The sequence below is a fragment of the Terrapene carolina genome, unplaced genomic scaffold (assembly GCF_002925995.2).
Source record: "Terrapene carolina triunguis isolate 2854851 unplaced genomic scaffold, T_m_triunguis-2.0 Scaffold112, whole genome shotgun sequence".
Classification (NCBI taxonomy): domain Eukaryota; kingdom Metazoa; phylum Chordata; order Testudines; family Emydidae; genus Terrapene; species Terrapene triunguis.
Window position 1 is genome coordinate 20,404,036 of NW_020664463.1, and position 12,495 is coordinate 20,416,530.

A 12,495-nucleotide genomic window follows, 5' to 3' on the forward strand; every position below is an offset into this window, starting at 1 on the left:
CAAAGAGCAGGCAATTAGATGTCTAACTGCTAGCATTTGTATCTACAGTTAACTGCACCATACGTGCAGTTAAATGTAGATACAAATGCTAGCAGTTAGACATCTAATTGCCTGCTCTTTGGACACAATAAGGAAGTTGGAGGTCTAATGTCTGATATATGAAAATGCTAAACACACGTCTATGTAATATGAGTAGGGATGTGCTCTCCTGGGACATAGGGCCACCATTTCCTTCTCCACAGGCAGAAACAAGAAGGATCTACCTAGAGAATTATAGAAATGTGGTATTGGGAACTGTACCGTTAAGTGGCTTAGCCTCAAAGACAGGCAGCTTACAGGGAGCAGGGTGCCGCAGAACCCATGTTCTGTTATGCAGAGGCAATTGGGAACTGTGTCACTGAATACAGAGGATCTCTTTCAAACACTTTGGGTTCAGAGCAATTCCTGAACATCACATGGCCCCAGGAGTAAATAGAAATTAAAGAAAATAACCTGGGTGGAAGATTGGAGCAGTTAAAAGCTTCACCAGAGCTAAAACTCTCTGGGCACATGGAAGTCAATCAGAAGAGAATTAAGAAGCACTTCACTGTGCATCTGCAAGCAATGAAGGCCTGTGAAAAGCAAAATAGAATGTAGCCTTATTTCTGACAATAGCAGGTTGTGATGCACTTGATGCATTCAACGGTGTTCAGTTCAGGCACACGGGACCAGCTATGAAGGTGCAGTACAGAAATTTGAGGAGTTCTGCACTCCATGTAAAAATGAGACCTAGGGGAAAGATGTTTTTAACCTGAGGGTACAAAAAGAAAGTAAAACTATAAAGAGCTTGCAACTGAACTAACGCTGAAGAGACAATCTTGCAATTTTGGAGGCAGAAGCTCCCACCTAAGCCTCTAACAAAAGACCTGATTGTGGTTGACATCTGGAACAAAAAACTCAGAGAGAGAGAGAGAGACTACTGGGAAACGCAGAATTAAACCTTGACTAAGCAACTGGAATTTTGCAAGCAAAGGAAGTCACCCAGTCCAGAATGAGGATGGACAGTGCTCTGACACTGTGGACATGATGGAGAATCCAAAATACCACACTGTAATGTGGTGTTTCACCCCACACTTACCCTGAAGGTTTAGGGGGGAGGGATAGCTCAGTGGTTTGAGCATTGGCCTACTAAACCCAGAGTTGTGAGCTCAATCTTTGAGGGGGCCACTTAGGGATCTGGGGCAAAAATCAGTACTTGGTCCTGCTAGTGAAGGCAGGGGGCTGGACTCAATGACCTTTCAAGGTCCCTTTCAGTTCTAGGAGATAGGATATCTCCATTAATTTTTTTTTTTTTTAAATGGAGGCCAGATAGGCCAATTAACCTATTAGGTTTCAAGGTGAGGGAATTAAGGCTGAGAGGAAGGCCCTAGTTAGGGAAACATGACTTGTGCAGGAACAGGTGGGGCTTCCATATACCAGGGAACTGATAGCAGTAAAGGGCTGCAAGGAAGTAGTCTGCAGTCACTCCCTAGTGTTAGAGCAAAGGTCAACTATTTGCCTATTATCTCAGCTGTTACATTAGGAGCAACGGCTGCTTCTGCAAACCCTCGCTGCAGCCTTCTGTGCAGCAAGATTATGTGATAACACAAGGCGGCCAAACCACCAGCCTAGGTGAGACAAATAGGCACTGCTAACATATGCCTCAGAGTGGAGTGCGGGGGGGGAGGGGGGTGCTGTGGAAAGAGGTGATAAGTTCAAGCAAATGTTAAACTGCATCCTGTTATGTATCCATTCCTTTGCCTCTCTCAATCTGCATACAAGGCCTTTTGAAATGTTCCTTCCGCATACACGTACAAGGTACGCATGTTAAGTTGTTTGTTGCTAGGTATAAAAAGGTTCGCTCTGCGTTTGTAAGGGGCTCTCTCTCACTGGCATGAGCAGAGGAGAGCACCCACTCAGTTGACTGGTCAATAAAAACTCAGAGCCGTCTTCTAGACTCCCGTGCCTCCTTGGGGTAATTGGGCAGCTCCAGGGGGAAACGAGCCCATTTGGCTAACACTAGGAGAAGGGAGGTATGTTTGGAGCTATAGAGTCAAGTAACCTATAGCTACTCCCTGGAAGGTGGGGCTGGCAAACCCAGGGAAAGAGGAAAAGCCAGAAAATAAGGAAAGGCTCAGGGAACAGGCAGTAATGGAACAGTCCTTGGGTGCTGGCTAGAGGGTCCCTGGGCTGGAACCTGGAGCAGAGGGCAGGCCCAGGTTCCCTTACCAGCCACTGGGGAAATGGTATAAACCAGGCAGTGGAAAGCAGACTGCCTGGAACAGTTCGCTCTGGAAGAGTTTGATACCCTGGAAGGGGAAGACACATGTGACTTGAATGGAGGGCTAAGCAACGAAGACCAAGCATCTTGCCTCGCTGAGAGCAAGGAAGAGAAGGCAGGGTGCATGGCAAGAAGCAGAAAGGAGGCGTCAGACCTGGAATCAGCTAATCCCCAGAGTGGCCAGGAGGAGGCGCCACCTTTGGTGAGTGGACCCTGTGACACACACAAAAAGACACTTGAGGCAGAAAGGCACATGGCACTCAGAGTCAGAGTCCAGCAAAAACAGCAAATGGAGCTGCACACGCTGTGACAACCAGCACAAGCCAAAACAGTGCCCAGCATATGAGAAAAGATGCAGGAATTGCAATAGATCACATCATTTTGCAAGAGTTTGCAAATGGCAGCAGATGGTGCATTGTGTGGACAAGGAGGACATTGACAGCACCACTAGCTCAGCTGAATTCTTCCTAGGAGTAATGGACAACATTGCAGCACAAGTTTCTTGGCCTGCCAACCTGAAAGCAAATGGGACACTTATTAATTTTAAGTTAGATACTTTTGCACAAGCCATGTTGCCAGAAAGTGTTACTAGCACACACAAAAAAAGTCACAGGTATGAAAGATAAACAGGTAAAACACAGAAGTTCGCAGTGTTGTAGCCATGTCCAATCCAAGACATGAGAAATAAGATAGGTAAGGTAATATCTTTTATTGGACCTACTCCTGTTTGTGGAAGGGATAAACTTTTGAGCTTGTAAAACACAGGTCTTACAGTGGTGAACTGATCCTCACTAGCAGAATATACAAGCTTGATGTATGGGTAAATAAACTGGAAGAGATACAGCATGCAATATTACCAGGGGAAAAAAGAACCTGTTATTGGGTAAAAACATGTCAAAGCCTTGGTCCCATCAAGAGGGTGCACTCACTGGAGAGACGAGGGACCAAAACAATTAAGGCAGAGTTTGAGGATGCTTTCTAGGGGATAGGAAAGCTCTCAGCAGAGTACAGAATAGAACTGAAAGAGCCCAACCCATGCCACAATTCACACCTCTAGGAAACTTCTCATCACCCCACAGGCAGAGGCTAAAAAAGGAGCAGGGTAGGCTCATTGTTCTGGGGATTGTAGAGCCAGTAGGGGTCCCTGGAATGGGCACATTCATTGGTAAGGATAGAGAAAAAGATGGACCCCTTCGCTTATGTACAGACCCAAAATAATTGTAAAATATATGTGAAAAGGGAACATTTTCCACTACCTACAAAGGAAGACATTTTTGGAGAGATGGCTGTTGCCAAATATTCTTCTATGCTTGACGTGTCAGCAGAATTCTATCAGGTTCCCTTAGAAAAACAGAGCACATGATTGTGCAGTCAACACTCGCTTTGGCAGACACAATATCTGTAGAATGCTATTTGGTTTGTGTTTGATACCTGGAAAATACAACTTTTTAATGGTCTAGAGGGTACTAAGGTTTGCATACATGACATTTTGATCTGGGGGGGGAAAAGTTGGGGCAAGATCCATAAAGAGATTTAAACATCTAACCGCCACTTTAGGTGTCTAAATCCAAACTTTAGATCCTCCAAACCCCTGCTCAGATGTCACCTAAGCCTATAGGCTCCTAAATTCCCTAGGCACCTAAGTTTCTGCAAGTGAAATCACCTAGATGCCTACATTTCTGACAATGGACACTTGCAAAGCCACCCAAGTCCTGATGCCACTGAGCTGCTCAGCACCTAAACCCCAGTGGAATCATCAAAATGGGCATTCCTACATCTATCTGGCCTGCAAAGCCCAATCCAACAGGAGTTCTCAGAAATTACCTACTGCACAAAACTGAGAAGGATGTCCCTTTATATCCTATATCCTAATGGTTAGAGCACTCATTGGACTTAATTCAGGTCTCCCACCTCCCAGGAGAGTGCCCTAATGACTGGGCTATAGGGTATTCTGGGGTAGACCTGTCTCAATCTCGCCTGTTGAAGGTGTGTATAAAATACTTAAATATTAATTGGGCCAGGAAAAGAGTAACAATGACTCTATAGCCTAGTGGCTCAGTCACCCACCTGTGAGATCCGGGTTCCAATGATTAAGAATTTCATACAAAGAGAAACAGCTTCAACAGGACTGACACAGAGAGACCTACCTCAGACAACAGACAAGAAAGGGATACAATGATTCCTTGGAACAGTGAACAACATAGGGAAATTTGTCCTTAATCTATCTGACCAAGCCAGCAAACTGAGAACATTGTTGTGCATAGATGTTCAATGGACACGGGGTGCAAATCTTAATAAAGAGTTTGAGAAACTGAAGGCATTCATTAAAGAGGCCCCAGTCCTGAGGTAATAGAACACTAAGCACAAAACTAAGTTATCCGCAGACACCTCCAAGGAGAGTAAGAGTGCAGTCCTCCTACAGCAGTATGGTCAAAATTGGAGAGCAGTGGCTTGTGTGTCATGAGCACTTACAAAAACGGAGTATCAGTATAGAGAAAGAGGCTTTGACTTTAATCCATGAGTTTGAAACGTTTCATGTCTTTATTTATGGGACACAGGTGTTAACTGAAACTGATCATATACCACTTATTGCCATTACCAAAAGGGGCCTGGCAAACAACTCACTGAGAATACAGAGATTGCTTTTTTCAGCTACAAATGTCTGATTTGTAAATTAAGTACAAAACTGGGAGAGATTTGGTCTCTGCAGACATACACACTCTAGAGCATTTGACAAAAAATGCAGTGGAGCAAGTCCAGAGCTAGACATTGTATAGGTCAATCTGATTGGAAAAAAAACAACCCTGTGCAATCTCACATGAAATGTGGATTGTGATTGCCAGAGCTACTGCTCAGGATAAAACCCTACAGAAAATAATTAAGGCTATTGGAACAGAATGGCTAGGACAGCATGTTCCCAGCCCCTTTCACTGATTCAGGGGAAGTTTTCAGTCCTAGAGGGGATTAGTAAATGGTTACAGAAAAATCAGTTTAAAAGGATACATGATGGTCTTTTAATAATTGAAAAAATCTAAGAGAAGGGTGAGAGACAATTTATACTGGCCTCAAATGAACAGCAATATTGAGGAATCTGTCAAGGCTTGTTGCATATGCCAAAAATACAGGCCAAGTCAAGCAAAAGAGCCATGTTTTTAGCACAAGAAAAACTAGCCCCCTAGAGCACAGTAGGCATAGATTTGTTTATGTTGACTGGAAAAAACTATGTACTTGTCCTAGATTATTTCTCTCACTTCCCAGAGATAGCCTTACTGGAAGATACTACAGCTAAACAGGTGATTGTCAAATCTATTTTTGCTAGATATGGTATATCTAATATAGTAATGCCTGACAATGGGCTGCAGTTCAATGAGCATGAGTTTAAGTAATTTCCAGTGCAGTTTGGGTTTAGACATGTAACAACAAGTTCTCATTATCCCCAATCCAGTGGGTTGGTGGAAAATGATGGTAAAATAATAAAACAGCTACTGAAAAAGGCTGCAGAGTCAGACTCAGTACTTTGCACTGTTAAAACATGGTTTGTCACCTGCAAGGGGCACCCGAAAGCAAATGAAGATGTCTCTGCCTTAACTGTGTCACTTACCATTTGAGCTGTAATCATCTACCAGGACAATTTCTTTCAGCAAATGAGAAGGCGTTCGGTTAATTATACTGGTAATTGCACGTAAGATGATTGACATTGCCTCATTCATGAATATGAGAATGACACTAAGCGTTGGGAGGTCGTGGGGATATTTTTTCTCTTTACAGCTGTAAGAGAGTGAGAAGAATATTAGCAGGATTCCTGAAAAGACCCAATAGAGACCAGACTGTGCCTCCTTCTTCTAAATCCACAAGTCAACGCAGTATTTTCACTTTGTAAGCAAGCCTGGCAACTGACAATCTTCTCCCTCACAAAACAGAGCATTATCTGATGCCTCTATATCCTTGAAGCTGGCACCATGTAAGATGCTCACCTACAGTACAACAGAACGCCTTGTTCCTTATAGTGTTTACACATTCTTTGTTCCATTACTTTTTTGGAGAAAGATTTCAAGTGAAGGGAGCATCTTCATATTCAGGATTAAGCACAACTAGCACAAAGCGGGAAATAATTTGTTCTGAACACTGGCTACCCATTCAGAGTAATTCCATTTTACTTTAATTCTACATTTCTTCTTAAGTGATTGCACAAATCCCACTTAGGTATGCGTGCGCCAGATGGACTTGAGCGACAAGTTGGGATGGAGCACGGGCCCTACACTTCCTCATGCCTCCAACAAAGGGTCTCTTATAAGTAAGGCTTTAGTAGAACTAAAATAGGATTACATAAGCCCACACCCCCAGCTGGAGCCTGCAACCCCTCCTGCACCCCAACCCCCTGCCCCAGCCCTGAGCTCCCTCCCGCACCCAAACTCCCTGATGGAACCTGCACGCCGCATGCCCCCTGCACCCCAACCCACTGCTTCATCCTGGAGCCCCTCCCACACTCTGAACCCCTCGGCTGCACCCCCCATCCTGGAGCCCCCTCCCACACCGTGAACCCCTCATTTCTGGCCCAGCCCGAGCCCTCACCCCCTCCCACAAGCCAAGCCCCTGCCCCAGCCTGGTGAAAATGAGCGAGTGAGGGTGGGGGAGAGCCAGCAACAGAGGGAGGGGGGATAGAGGTGTGGGGTCTTGGAGAAGGGGCAGGGCAGGGGCAGGGCCTCAGGGAAGGGGCGGGGCAAGGGTGTTCAATTTTGTGCAATTAGAAAGTTGCCAATCCTAGTGTAGCTGCACATACCCTACATGCTGCCGCCAGCAGTGTGTAGTACAGGGATTGGCAACGTTTGGCATGCGGCCCACCCATTTGGCACGTAAGCCCCCTGGCGGGCCGGGCCGGTTTGTTTACCATCCGCGTCCACAGGTTCAGCCGATTGTGGCTCCCACTGGCCGCGGTTCACCGCTCCAGGCCAATGGGGGCTGCGGGAAGCGGCGCGGGCCGAGGGATGTGCTGGCCACCGTGAGCCAAACGTTGCCGGTCCCTGGTGTAGTATATACATAGCCTAAGATGTGCCCAGTGACACCTAGATCTTTTGCCTAACAAGTTGTAACCAGAGGCGCTGTAGTCTGTTGTGTCTAGATTTGAGCATCTTTGAGGGTGCTATAACCTCTTTCAGCACCTACTGATTTGGAGGAAGATTTTCAAAGGCCCAGTGGGCAGTCATGCAACCGACTCATATTGTGTCCATGAAAATCTCCCCTTTATCCTTTCTGTGTAATTTCATCATGTTCATTACATTTCTTAGTTCTGTCTCCAACTTGCTTTCTTTAAGTCTAATACCCCGTCACATCTTAAATTATCCTGCATCTTCTATATATGGCCCATAGTCTGTTCTCAGATATGCCAGTGCAAATTCAGATTAACTCTACTGGGCTCAAAATAGTTACTCCAGATTTGCACTGGTGTAACTGAAACAAGAATCTGGCCCTATCAATTTATACCATGCTCCTCAGGGACAGGGACTGGGATTTCCACTGTAGGCATTAGGTGTACATACTGTGACTTTAAGAGCAGAGCACATGTTAGAGAGAAGGGGATTGGGCTAGGAAGACCGGTTGGAAGCAGTCCAGAGTCAGCTTCACTAGATACACAACTAGGAGCACACTGCCGTCCTTTGGCTTATGTAATCCTATTTTAGTTCTACTAAAGCCTTACTTATAAGAGACCAGACTGTGCCTCCTTCTTCTAAATCCACAAGCCAACACTTTGTAAGCAAGCCTGGCAACTGACAATCTTCTCCCTCATAAAACAGAGCATTATCTGATGCCTCTATATCCTTGAAGCTGGCACCATGTAAGATGCTCACCTACAGTACAACAGAACGCCTCGTTCCTTATACTGTTTACACATGCTTTGTTCCATTACTTTTTTGGAGAAAGCTTTCAGTTGCTTGCTGTACCCACTACAGCTGGCACAATCTACTTCTCAGGATACAAATCTTTCCCAGCTGGCCAAAGTGGTGAAGTAAGAGAGTTATAATGAATGAGAAGGGTTGAGTGGGTAGCTGGAGGATTTCCTAACCAGATAAGAATGAATTTATCTTTTTTCCTCAGGTCCACATGACCAGTTTGCAGAGAGATTAATAGTTTCTTTTCTTTTTGCTGCTGTTCAGTATTGTTTTGTTTTGGCCCATTATTGAGGTAGGAACTGAGTGTCAATATTTTCATTCAGCTCTGAATCTGAACTCTCCCAAAGTTCAAGAGAGTTGGTTCTGAGTCATCTCTAAAACAGCCCTTTTGCAGCTTCAGGGACCTCTGGGGAGCAAATCAGAGGAGAGTCAGAATTGCTCAGATATTATGGTGAGGGGGGATACCTCCATAGATTGATAGAACTTATTCTGATCCCATTTACACTTGTGTAAATCAGGAGTAACACTGCTGAAGTCAATGAACGTACACTTAGAGCTGATCAAAAAATGGGAACATTTTTCACAAAACAGTTTGCAAATAATGTGTCCCTGGTTTTCATTAAAAAAAAAATCAAAATTTGTTGACCAGCTCTAGTTACAGTTGTAGAAGAGTGATGTTTATGACTGGAGCATCACGTCTATGAGCTTGAACAGTGCACTAGGGAAAGAGAGAAAGTACTCAAGAGGCTTGTAGCACACTGCCGCTGATAATATAAGCCCTGAATAACTGTTTTTTAGCCAGACTTTTGTCCTGGCTCCTTACATGTATTGCCACATGATCAGTCTCTCCGTCTTCATAAATCTCAGCTCCCAGCTCAACCTGCCATTTATCATAATACTTCCATAGGATACTGGGCTTACTGTCCTCTACCATTAATAATACCTAGGTAGTTACATAGACCTTTTTATCCACGCACATTACACAGATATGTATGTATCAATATTCCTGTTTTTTTTTTTTTTTTAGATGGAAAAAGTGAAGAACAGAATGGTTGAGTGACTTTCACAATGTCCCACAGTGAATCACTGGCATGGAATTCATGTCTCCTAACAGCCCCACAGTGACCTCTCCTTTTGACTACACTGTCTGCTATGTATAAACACAATACAGCTTCCTTGTCATTTCTAGCTTTCTTCTTCCTTGAGCAGGCCCTGTGCACAGGGGACAATTTCACTCTTGGAGCTCAAGTGGAGCTTAAATATAGCATAGAGTAGAAGGTCTTTTGAATGTTGCTTTTATTTTTCCCCTATGCTAGCATGTATCATTGGTAACAAGATCCTATTTTATTTAAAACTTCCCCATTATATCTTTTGCGTACGTCTCCTATAAACTCTGACCTCCTGACTTGCATTTTACCCTCTGCTCTTTGTAAAATACAGAAGGAAGAGAATGGGAAATAAACAACACATCAAACTAAATGCAGCACAAATCCAGATCTGCTCATGGATCCCTTATAACCTTCCATTCCAAATCAGCTTGGGGCCTTGAATAGCACCTCTTTACATTCATACATCTGCCTATGAATGTATACAGAGTTCATACTGCACCTGGGATATCTGGTGTCTGGAATAGGCCGATCCAGGGGCAGACGGTCACTGAGATAAACATTATACCCATATTTAGTGAATAGATCCTGGGCTGTGGTTTGTTGCTCTTCTGTTAAATCTGCACCCCAGCGCTTGAACAGATGTGAATCTGGAAACAGCTTTCTGTGCACAACCTTCTTTTCCATCTTGTCTTTCTCCTTTGCTTTCTCAGCCTGGTGCATTTCACCCTTTGACTCCTCTGGCAGCTTTATGTCATCTTCTTTCTGTTTCATTCTTTCATTATGAGAGGGCTTTTTCATGGAATTTGCTGCTTAAAAATAAAGTGTGTTTAGGGTCTAATGACAAGAGAGAATAATGTGTAATAAAGATAATGGGCCAGATTCTCCTCACACTGGTTTAAATCAGGAATAAATCAATGCAGTTACAATTAGCATGAAACTAGCATGAGAGGAGAATCAGTTTCTAGCTTCTTTATAAAAAGGAATCTGTAAAGGCAGGATTCCAAAAGTTAGTCTTAACAATGTCAATATATTGGTCACATTCTGCTCACTACAAAAAATAATTTTCCCTCTGTTGATACTCACCCCTTTTTGTCAACTGTTGGGAATGGGCCACATACACCCTAACTGAATTTGCCTCGTTAGCACTGACCCCCCACTTGGTAAGGCAACTCCCATCTTTTCATGTGCTATATATTTATACCTGCCTACTTTTTTTCCATGCATTTGATGAAGTGGGTTTTAGCCCAAGAAAGCTTATGCCCAAATAAATTTGTTAGTCTCTAAGGTGCCACAAGGACTCCTTGTTGTTTTTGCTGATACGGACTAACACAGCTACCCCCTGAAACCATTCTGCTCTCAGTTTCCCTGGTGTAAATAAAGAGAAACTCCACTGAAATCAATGGAGAGATGCAGAAAGAAAACCAGCGTACAAGTGGTATTAGAAACAGGACTCAAGGAGTTCAGTAGAGTTTGTGCTGATACACTGAAATAACTAAGATCAGCATCTGGCCTTATCTGAACAATGTTGCTTATGCGATATGGGCTATGAGAATAGTTCTAAGCATAAAGCACAAACGACCTCCCCACCCTATCCCCATTACATGGCTGCTTAATAATATCTCCCTTGCCTAGATAAATTTCTGGGGGAACTGGCAAATTAGGCTGTATCAAAAAGACAGGGGATTCACAGAAACTGTCTATAGGTATATATCTCAGGAATTTATATTTATTTTTGCACTTCGCTAAACAGGAGTGCCATCAGTGTGTGCAGGGTTGTTGTTACATATTAACTTTTTAATATTAACATTTTAACTTTATTTCTCCTGATGATTATTTTATTGGATTGTAAATTCCTGTATTTATTTCAAAAGGAAAATGTCCCTTAAAGACTCGTATGCCGCAGAGCCCTTGTAAGAGATATTTTGCCTTTTGATTTAGAATAACAAAAGCAGTGTCTTTTTCAAATACTGAACCGAACACACCTGTTACTTTTCATAGATATTAAAAGCAATTGGCATAGATATGCAAAGCAGCAGGTGCCCAGGTGAATTGGAGTCATACTCCGTCACTAAGGATGGTGTGGTCATTGGGCTGGGGTACTTATTACTAGAGCTGGAGAAGTAAACCCACATATTCTGAGCCACTTCTGGAGCTTCCTAAGAGACATTTGAAAGGGCTGCTTTCATCTCTGGCTGATCACTGTGCTGTATATCCCTGCTCTATATCCCCTTTCCCTGGTATTCACAAGCCTATCTAACGGCAGAGTAAGTCTAGACCAGGGGTTCTCACAACAAATGTTTTGGTGGCCTCAGAGTGCGGCTACCAACTCTTGCTGGTGGCCGCTCTGACAATTTTTCCTAAAATACGCAATTAACTTTAGGGAAAAACAGATAATTTATTTATGTAGTAGGAAGGCAGTGGAAAGTAGAGCTCCCCATTCAGCATACATGGACTTTGCTCCTATTGTTGTTCTCAGAGCATGTCACAGAGCGGGAGCCCCTCACCCTGTCAGGGAGCTACCAAGCACTGCAACAGCCCAGAGCTGTTAAGCTGTTGAGCAACTGTAAAGAGTGAGTGTGGCCCCATGTGGGGGAAACGCCAACCCATCTCTCTATCTCTGCCGCCCATGGACCTTGAGTGAAACCCGCCCCGGGGAAGGTGGGTTGGGAACTCACTGGCCACCTGCAGAATCCCAGACTCCCAGACTCCCCGTGCCATGGCCAGGCAGGAGTGGGGGAGCTGCCCTGGGGAACATCCCGGTGACCAAACGCCGCAGCCACTGACAAGAGTCGCCTCCGGCACTGCGCACACTGGCCCCAAGTGACTCCAGAGGTGCTGCCCAGAGCCCCCAAGGAGGCTGTGCATTCCGCAGGGCGCCGATCCCTGCTGGCCGCATTTGAGAAATGCTGCTCTAGACAACATGTTGATTCTAAAACCATGGCAGCTGGCAGTGCCTTGGCTACACTATCCCTCCCACCATTGCTACCAGTCTGGTGGAACAGAAAAGGCCTAACGATGATGGGGGGGAAAATCCTAATGACAGCACGGCCTGAAGGCCTGATACTGAAGCACTTATTTGGTTGATTTCAGTGGGACAACTCGCTTTAGTAAGGCTGCAAGACTACACGCATTTGTCACCAGGCCAGGTTTCTCCCTAGCTCCAAAGCCTGTGCTGCCACACCCAATCTTTCACACGGAT

At 44.5% G+C, this 12,495-nt stretch overlaps 1 protein-coding gene across 1 annotated transcript in view; it reads right to left on the bottom strand.

Annotated features, from left to right (window-relative positions):
* Positions 1-12,014, bottom strand: part of GALNT8 (polypeptide N-acetylgalactosaminyltransferase 8) — a 30,481-nt gene extending 18,467 nt beyond the window's left edge. Inside the window, exons 1-3 of the mRNA XM_029911667.1 lie at positions 11,972-12,014; positions 9,796-10,102; positions 5,901-6,067 (exon numbers count right to left, since the gene is read on the bottom strand). Coding sequence (XP_029767527.1) covers positions 5,901-6,067; positions 9,796-10,102; positions 11,972-12,014 — 517 coding nt within the window. The remainder of the gene's footprint in view (positions 1-5,900; positions 6,068-9,795; positions 10,103-11,971) is intronic.
* Between the last annotated feature and the right edge of the window lie 481 nt (positions 12,015-12,495).